This window comes from Lygodium microphyllum, chromosome 29 (genome assembly GCF_053477565.2).
Source record: "Lygodium microphyllum isolate KBCC chromosome 29, Lygodium_microphyllum_v1.1.10, whole genome shotgun sequence".
NCBI classification, from domain to species: Eukaryota; Viridiplantae; Streptophyta; class Polypodiopsida; order Schizaeales; family Lygodiaceae; genus Lygodium; species Lygodium microphyllum.
In genome coordinates this window covers 53,416,006-53,425,505 of record NC_141163.1, presented here as the reverse complement: position 1 = coordinate 53,425,505, position 9,500 = coordinate 53,416,006, and the positions used below count along the sequence as shown (strand labels likewise).

The 9,500-nt window shown below is 43.0% G+C and overlaps 1 protein-coding gene across 5 annotated transcripts in view; it reads right to left on the bottom strand.

Annotated features, from left to right (window-relative positions):
* Positions 1-3,402: 3,402 nt before the first annotated feature.
* LOC148010634 (uncharacterized) overlaps positions 3,403-9,500 on the bottom strand; it is a 160,378-nt gene continuing 154,280 nt past the window's right edge. For 3 of the 5 annotated variants that reach the window (XM_087672069.1, XM_087672067.1, XM_087672071.1), the window contains one exon: positions 3,403-3,610. In XM_087672069.1, the coding sequence (XP_087528195.1) occupies positions 3,527-3,610 (84 nt within the window). In that variant the 3' untranslated portion in view covers positions 3,403-3,526. Of the gene's footprint in view, positions 3,611-3,756; positions 3,800-9,500 lie in introns of those variants that run through there. The other 2 variants (XM_087672070.1, XR_015689569.1) reach the window with 2 other exon arrangements.

Here is a 9,500-nt window from a genome sequence, read left to right as displayed (position 1 = left end):
GTGTGACTTAATTAGTCACACGCAAAGAGTTATTTATGTATTAAATCCTACATGCCATTATGCATATATTTATACCCATAGTACATAATACCTAGGATAGGCTACCCTACTCTATAAATGTGTTGATATATATTCATGTGTAAGAAATTAATGTGTACCACACTCTAAAACTAATGATATTTTCTCTTATGTGTGTCATAAAATTTTATTATTCTATTGATCCCCTTGTATAAGCTAAAAACCTAACTCCATTGGCTAACCTTAAACTCCTTAGCCTAGGCCTCAAAACTATTATAATCTCTCCTAGCAATAATCCTAAGGTTTTGACACTTACGTCAATTCTTATTTATTTTGCATGTCCTAGGCTTGATGTCTTGCACCATTGTGCCATGAAATCTATCATTCACAAGCACAACAACCTTCTTTCCCTATTTGCAATATGTGTGCATGCAAGTGCCACCCAACACTCTACTAATTTGAAAGATCGTCAATGTGCATATATATTTGATAAAACATTCTTAAAAATGGTAAAATGTTGGCCACTTTTTAAGGATTATCAACAATCAACATGGAGATGTACCATCTTGTACATCAACAACCATGCGCTTGGTTTACCTATTGTAGGACCACTACAAAATAGAGAGTTGATCTGACATGCCAACCTTACCCTATGTGGGATGGTATATCATTTGATATAGAGAAGCATGGAATTAACAATCTTTCAAAGATCCCCACTGTCAATGCCAAGGACCTAGAAAGTAGTTACTTTTTTCAAACCAAGGGATTTGGTGCTATCCTTGAGTGCATCATGTCTTTCATTAATTGTGTAGATCAATATTTTCTTGTCATGCACAAGAGGTAAATCATTATTTCCATAAGATCCCACAATCTATGAGGAGTAATTGCCACCTTTGTTCTTTGATGTCAATACAACAATTGATTACATCGCCATGACTTAGCTCACTCTTCATGCTAATTTTCTATCATCAAACTACTTGAAATTATTGAAGCATATGACCTAGAGCCAATTCACCCATTTCTCGCATCTCTTTCTTCCCCAATCTCCAATTCAAATAAGAATGGTAGTCAATGAGTATTGGATGAGCTAGGCTTGCCTTTATTGAACCCTACATCCACTCCTTGAGGAATAAAGAATTAAAAAAAAGGAAAATAAAAGAGAAAATACTCCATTTAGAATAGGTGCACACAAATAACTACACCTAGGTATTCTCAAGTTAGAGATGCCCTCCAGCTTTGATAGGCTTTGCTTTATCTCTACCCCCTAGCCCATAATCACCATACAATTTAGGGCACGTCAAAGGCAATCATCCATTGCCTTAGATGTGCATATATATATGGCTAATATAGATATGATTGGTTGCTCATTAGAAGCAAATCCTTAGATGTCAAGGTGGGATGATGATGTTGCTAAGGTGATTATACATGCGTGTTTAGGATATGGCTAGATACTTATGGTTTGCCTCACTCTAATGGGCTAATATGATATTGTGAATCTTGGTACCAAAGGTATTAGAGAGAATATTCATGGCATAGTCAATATTGTTAGCAAGATGTTTAAATGAAATCACATGAATTGATAGGATGGTGGCCATTTTTCCATGTCAGTAAACATAGCAAGGCTTACACTTCTTGAAGGTTCGTAAGATGTCTCCCATATGCTGCGATGTATAGCATCTCTTCTAAGACCAAGGCAAGGCTCAACTCCACATCTATCTCATCATGTATAGGTCATGTGTCAAACAATAAGGCCTACTACTTGTCTACATGAGCACTAATAATCATGCAAAAAGCATCTCTCATGCCAAAAAACTCCATAGTATTTATGTAGACAAGGAGATATAGTGACTCATTACCTATAACAACACATCTAAGTGTGAATGAGACAAAGTAGTAACATACTATAATGTAGATATCACATGGTCTCTCAATGGTCTTGACTCTATTCCACATATATCTAGCTCTTTTGCGTATAGCATGGCGACCAAAACCTTAGCCATGAATCCCCCTTGATATCCATGTCTATGATTAGTGTGCAAATTTTTGAACATACCTAAGGCTACTAAGAGATTATTGTATGACCTATATACTATAAGGTCTTGAACGATGTAGATATGTATGAAAAGGCCCATATTAGTCCTCAATAACTATTTTAAATGGACCCAAGCACATTTGATATATGTCATGTGCATTTGAATCTATGATAGCAAAGTTTCAATGCTCAAATTTGCTAAACCTCCATTTAACTAGAATGTGAAGATCTTGATTTATCAAATGGAAGGATTTGAGATATGAAAGGAAAGCAAGTTGGGAAGAGTGCAAACTCTAGCACTTTGGAGGATCAACAAATTGGGCATTTTGATGAGATTGAGGTGAAGCATGAAGAGAAGAAAGAGAAAGAGCTAAATTGAAACATTTTGGATGCATATCAAAATATGCACCACAAGGAGTCAATTAAGTTGGAAATGCATAGTAATCTTAAGAGAGGGCAATGAAAGATCAAGGAGAAAGGAGGGAGGGAAAAAACAAGACTAAGGCAAAGAAGAAAGATGATAAAGGGAAGGAACCAAGGAGAGGTCCAAGAAGAGGAAAGCCCAAGTTGCAATGTGGGCATCAATTCTAAATCAAAACTAGGACCATGTTGAGATACTCATGTTGCAGTGTGGTGTATATGAGTGAAGGAGACAAAGCTAAGGTACCCATTCCATGCTTTGAAGGTATTGATGGCATCATGTCATCAATATCTCCCATACCATGCTTTGAATGCATTGATAACATTGTGTCATGTGGAAACCATGTTTTAGAGAATGTTAGCTTGATTTGGTACAACATAGGGCTTCTATCTTGTTTGGAAAGCATGAAATGTGCAATTGATGGAGATTTACAATCAAGGCATGAGATTCAAGTTGCCTATAAGGGTGATTCATAACGTTGACCCATTTATAGTCAATAAAGCATGCTAGGTGGCACCAATTGATGACAATAATAGACCACACACACACACACATAGAGCTGATAATACAATGGTTCATTATGTCTATAAAGTGTATATATATAAATTTTTTCAAAATAAATTTGAATTGGTTATGGGCATACAATATGATATTGTTCATTTTGAACACAGTGAAATGTTGTTCACCACGTTTCCACCTAGAATTGAAATACATGTCTACACTAATACAATTGTTATAGCTTTCTCTAGGATTTGCCATAGTGATCAACTTTTGAAGAGAAAGCAAATGCTTTGTTTCCCACAATAAGCAACTAAACTACACATGAGATCAAGCTTTCTCTTATTTTTAAAAGAGACGTTTCATCAATAGGAACAAGCTTCTCTTATGAGAGAGAGAGAGAGAGAGAGAGAGAGAGAGAGAGAGAGAGAGAGAGAGAGAGAGAGAGAGAGAGAGAGAGAGAGAGAGAGAGAGAGGACATGTTGCATAACACATTTAGTTCCCACAACCAATTGATAATAACAATAAAGATCTAGCCCTTGAACCTTGAACCACTGTTAGAGAAGTTGAGTCATCTTGGATGTTGAAACCATAAGAGAAAGCCTCATAGAAACTTTCTCAAATGCCATTGAATATACGTCCTACATTCACAATACAAAGTATGTCATAACCTCAATAGTATGTGGAAATGCTCTATAAAAGTAGGAGTTAGACGTACAACCAATAAGCTAGATTGTAGAACATAATACCAAATAATTAAGAGCATTACACAAATTGTTTTACTCACATGTGAGTTTATGATCAAGGCGAGAAAGGCATATTGAAAAGGCCTACAAAACACAACTTGTAAAGTTATCCTAAAGACATGTAAATCAAAATAGAGGCAAACTTCAAAAAAATCAATGTAGTTTGAGATAAATCAACAATTTACATATATTTGATGTTACTTCCTACTAACATTATTAATAAAGTAGTAGAATATAGTGAGAATTTGCCTCCACTTTACTCTTCCATATACATTGCCCATCAATAATGAAGAGGTTAACTTGACCACTCACTTATTTGATTTGTATGAGAGAGAGAGAGAGAGAGAGAGAGAGAGAGAGAGAGATTAATGTTTGCAAAAGGCCAAGTTGACCTATAAGACTTTGATCACAAAGTACAATTGAATCATATCGTGTCATAAAGTATTAATTTAGTATGATTAATAGTGAAACAAACTATAAAACCTATTACAAAGGAAATATGAAACAATGAAAATATCCAAAAAACCTATGAAAATCTATTATGTGATCTAGTCCTAGCAATAGTGATATAAAGCACAATCATCCCAAGATCTTTCTCATAGGGTGCTGTAACATCTTGATGGGCATCTCTATTGGTGGGTGATAATGGCTTGTATCTATCACTAATGGGGGTCGTGGGTTCATCATCCTTGTTGTTGAGGATGCCTTGAACCTAGGGTAAGGATGTGGCTCATTCCAAGGTGACTTCTTGGGAAGATGACTTAGCAAAATGTGGAGTTTGGCTTTGGAAAGCAGACTCAAGCTTTGGTGCTCATTGTATGTTTGCTAGGGCTCTTTGTCTCAGTGCATTTAGAGATGCTATTGTCCTCTCAGAAGAGAGTCTCTTTGTGATGTCTTAGCTTAAGCAAGAAAAAATCTAACCACCTTTGGTCCTCATACTCCATGACCAACTTGATGTAATGGTCCACAACCCTCTTCAAAGAGGCAATGGTATCACACTCCGATGTCATATGTGGGAGCTTTCGCTCAACCGCCAAGACCCACGGACCGCTTATTGCTTCAATCGTTTCAAGCGAGCTCTAATGGCTATCTCTCACCTAGCCGACGCGCCGTCGATCCTATGAGTGTAGTGAGCTTATCTTGATGCCAATACGAGTTGCTTCCTCTCTCACACACCCCGGTAGCTCCACGATCCTAGATGCGAGCTCAAGCATCCTCAAGCCTCCTCCATCTCCAAGCTCCATCCTCCATAGCCGCGCGTGCGAGAAAAGATAAGAGAAGAGAAGAAGAAGAGAGGAGATGGTGAAGAGCTTCACCCTCTTGATCCCTCACTCTCACACACTTACTTCCTCACACTCTCACACTCCCTCTCTCAAGAGCACACATAAGCAAGAAGAGGAGAAGAGAAAAAGAAGAGAGCTCTTGTTAGCCACACACCAAAGAATGAGCTCTCATTCACTTTTTGAACTTTATATATACAAACCCTAAAATCCCATGGGCACCCATCCATTTTTTACATGACCGGCTCTTGTTGCAATGTCTTTTTTCCATTTCCCTCTTCTAGCCTTATGCCTCTAGCCTACACCTGTTTAGTATTTTACAATTGGCACAGGAGGGAGCCTGGTGCTCTTTTACAAGAGTTTTTCAAGTTTTTTAAGGCGCCCTTCATTTAAAATTGCACTTTTTACCCCGGCTTAGCTTTGGAGGTCGCTTGCGTGTCTTTGCTCTTTTTCCATGTTTTTTCTGCTTTTTCCGCCATCTCGACTTGGGGTTAATATTACCCCCCTCCTAGACGGGTGCCAGTCCCATGGCACTTCTGTGTTGTTGTAGGTTGGCAGGTAATTGGCCAAGTGGTACAATGGTGAGGGCCACTTGGAGACTTAGGTGCTTGTGGGAGCTATGAAATTTTTGTCGGAGGAGCCAAATGGGTGTTGCATGGTTGACGGGACCTCCGAAGTCGGTGGTTTGTTGCTTTTTGTGATATTTGAAAGGAGAAGGTGCGGTGCTGTTCCTAAGGGGAGTGCTTACCTCATCGTGTTAGTGCATTGTGCTCGTGCTAGTGGAATGGGGAGGTGGGTCTAACCGCAGGCGAGCCTGGGTGATGTCCCACACTTGAGGACCCCATTTGTGCTAAGGAAGGTGCGGTGCAAGTGGCTTAGGGTGACCATAGGCGAGTGTTACCTCCCTAGGTATGTCCTGTCCCTGATGTGTCCTAAGCGTGAAGTGGGGGAGCAAAAGCGCTAGGGGGTTGGGAGTGGAGCCCGCCGACCGAAGCCACCGGACACGCCTAACTTAAGAACCCCTAGGTGCAGTGATTGTGCTTTATGTGGTGGTAAGTGCTCTGTAAGTGGGCTATGTTGTCCAGTCAGTGGAAAGTGTTTTTCGTGCTGTTATTTTCTCCGCTTTTACTTAAAAAACATAAAAAAATAAAATTTTAGTTACAGTAGTGGAATGACAGCCAGGGCCTAATTCTCTTCATTTGAATGAGGAGGGGAAGGGGATCGGATGGATTGGCTCAAAAATTGGTGGCTTTGCATGTATCCTTTCAGATTCATGCGGACGTGGAGAGAGGTGGTGGAGAGGAAAGGGTGATTGCACCTAGTAAACTGGCTGTCATTCATGTCCTCTAAGAGGGCTAGGTAAAAGGAGGGGAGTAGGCTAGCTCTCATCATTAGGCGTGCCATAGCGCAGCTATCAATAGCATTGGGATAAAAAAAGAGGAGGGGCAAGCCATTCTCTTGTGGTGTCGGATCTTGCTTGAGTAATAGCTTAAGAAGCCTAAGGTAATTACATGTAGTTATAAAGGCGGGATCTGGACAGAAGGAGAAGTCTGTGAGAAAGCGCGTCATGGAGTCACTTAGGCTTCCTAAATCGAAAAGGAGGGCATGCTCGAAGGAGGTGGCATTGGAGTTGTAGATGACGGGGAAGTCATGCCGCCCGTGGAGGGTGGCAACAAAATCCACGCCTACCCTACGAGGATACGCCATGAATGTGGGGTCGTTCCTCTCGTAGGGTAGGGTGTTTCAAAACGCCATCCAGGCGAGCATGTTAATATCGCATATTCGCCTTCTCTAGAGAGGTTGGCAGTTGTAGCCCCTTACAGTGTGTGGTACCTCGAACACCTTGTCTTGCCAAAACTCTGATTTCTCCATGCCCCACAGAGTGGGGGTCTTTGCCCTGTCATCCAGCTATTTTTGGCCGAGTCGGCTACTAGCCGCGATCACCTCCTCCATTACCTTAATTGGTAGAACCCTTCTCAGACTGTTAGGCATGAGGAAACTGAAAGTAAAAGGGTCCTTTTCGATTTCCTGCTGTTCCCAAATTACCAGCTCCGCCTGGAATTGCGTTAGGAGGTCATCGGGGCATGGAAGGAGGGATGCGGATGGCCGCACGACTGGTTTGGCTTGCAACTGCCTTCTGATTTCTTCCACTAATTTTCTCCGTCGCTCCTTGAGCGTGGTTTGTCTGTCCGGGGGGAGGGGGGGGTCGAGTTATTGCTGTTCTTGATTTTGCGGCGAGGGGGGTTGTGGGATTATTTCTTCACTGGTTCTTCTTATGACAAATTCAATCTCAGTGTCCTCCCCTTGCCGGTCGTCTAGCTGCGCTCCTTCCTCAAAGCCGAGTGCATCCGCCTCCTGGGGGGTTAGGCCGGCCAATAGCAAGTACTTTCGTTGTTCTTCTAAGCCCAGCCTAACCTTCGCAAGTTAGGGTGGCATCTGTAGTCCTGCATGCAGGGCTCTGCGTGCGATGCTCAGTTTCTTCTGCACCACCTCCAACGACTCCTTTCCCTCCGACCGGGTTGTGTCCAGTAATGTGTTGAGGAATGCCTGTTGCTGGGCAGTGAAGGCTATCTGGGCGGCGTCCGCTTTGCTTTCTGCCAAGATTTTTTCTTTTTCCACCAAGGCGAGGCGCCACGCCAGTGCCTTCACCCGTTTCTCGTTCTGCATGGCCCATTTCTCAGCCCTTTTGTTCATTCCTTCCATGCTCTCCCCCTGCTTTTGTGCTAGGGTTACGAGCTTCTGCTCCTGGGCTCAGAGTTCTTTGCTCATATTCTCGTGCTCTTTCCTTCCGAGGTGTAGTTGATTGGTCATGGACTCGATCTCTTTTCGCTATTGCTCCCTCTCTTGTCTTCTCTTCTTTTCTTTGGCGTTTAGTTCCTCCATCATTTGCTCAATGGTGGCGGTTTTTGCATCCAGTTCCCCATGTTGCATCAGGAGGAGCTTGTATTCCCGCTACATTTGTACAAGTTTTTGATTTTCGTCCTCAAGCCGTTGTTTGTAGCTTTCTTCCTTGTCTTCTTTTGCTTTCAATTCTTGCTTGAGGTCAAATATTTGACGTTGTTGGATGGCTATGATGCGGGTTTTCTCCAGTTGGAAGGCGGCCACTGACTCTTTCTCTGCCACCAACTCAGCCACCACCATTCTCTTTTCCTCCTTCGCCCTCTCCAATTGGGAGAGCAACTCGGCGACGCATTCATCGTAACTTGTTGGTGGTGTCATTGTTGCGTGGGTGGGGGTGGTTGAGGTCTCCATACGCAGACGCTTCTGCACCTGCCTCGATTCTGCGTCCGCAGTTGGCCTTTTCGGCCCCGTGGTCATGGTTTCTGTGCTCTTCCCTTGGGTCATTTCTTTACTGATGAAGTATTGCATCCAGGCCACAAGGTTGGAAACTTCCATGCTGGTGGGGATGCTAGGGGTGAACATAGTGGATTCAGTGGAGGGTGCCATGTGGGTGGGGATAGGATGGAGGGGTGCTTGCCTTTGCCTTCCAGGACTGCAGGTGGTGCGGCTTCTGGTGCCTGTGCGCTAGAGCTAGGTCCTTCTTCCCTCAGTTGGTTCCAGACTCCTGGATCATCTGCCCTGCATTGTTGCTCAATGGACCGGCGTGTGGCCTCGGCCAAGTCCTCCTCTTCCTTTCTTCTTAATTCCTCTTCTTCCTCCGCAACTCTTCTTTGCCTTTCTTTTTCGGCCTTTTTGTATTATTCCTCTAGTTTCTATTTTTCTTCCTACTCTTCTCTTCTTCTCCTTTCAGCCTCTTGCTTTGATGCCTTTTTAGCCCGCTTGACTTGCTCTGTTGTTTCTTCTTCTTCCTGCTTCCTCTTCCTCTCTCTCTCCTTGGCCTCCTTGAGGGATTGTCTTTTTGCTTTTTCCAAATCTTCCTTCTCCTTCCTACGGCCTTCATCCGGTTTCTTTTTCTTCTGCGGTGCCTTCTTCTTGGTTTCCTTGACCTGTTTTTTGCTTGATTGCTCTTCTTGCCCCTGTCATTCCTTATCGGTCTCAGTCCTCGCTGGACCTCTCCTGGTACTTATGAGGGGGTGACCTGTCAGGCGTTTCCCCTTCCTCCTCTTCTGCATCATGTGTCTCTTTCATGGCCTCCTGGATGAGCGCTGTTAAGATGCTTCCATAGGCGATGAACGAGGCTTTGGAGGAGGCCTTCTTTCTTTCTGTGGCCTTAGACGCTGGGGATTCTCCTCCTGCGAACATGCTTCCTAAAGCCAGCGCTTTAGCTACCTGGTCGATGGTTTTGCGCACATAGCCGTTCCAATCGACTTCATGCAGGGTATGAGCTGCCACATTCTCCAATACCGGCACACTGATTCGGTGCATCAATGTGTTGTAGCATTGGCTAGAAAAGAGCGCGTGTATTAACTTTGCCTGCAATCTGGTTTCTACATCGGAGATATCTTGGATATTGATGCCGTCGTTTGTCAGCTCGTCCTTCTTTCTCATCTCCAGCATGGCATACACATCTCTCTTCTGCTTCTTTTCCATTTTCGGTTCTAGTC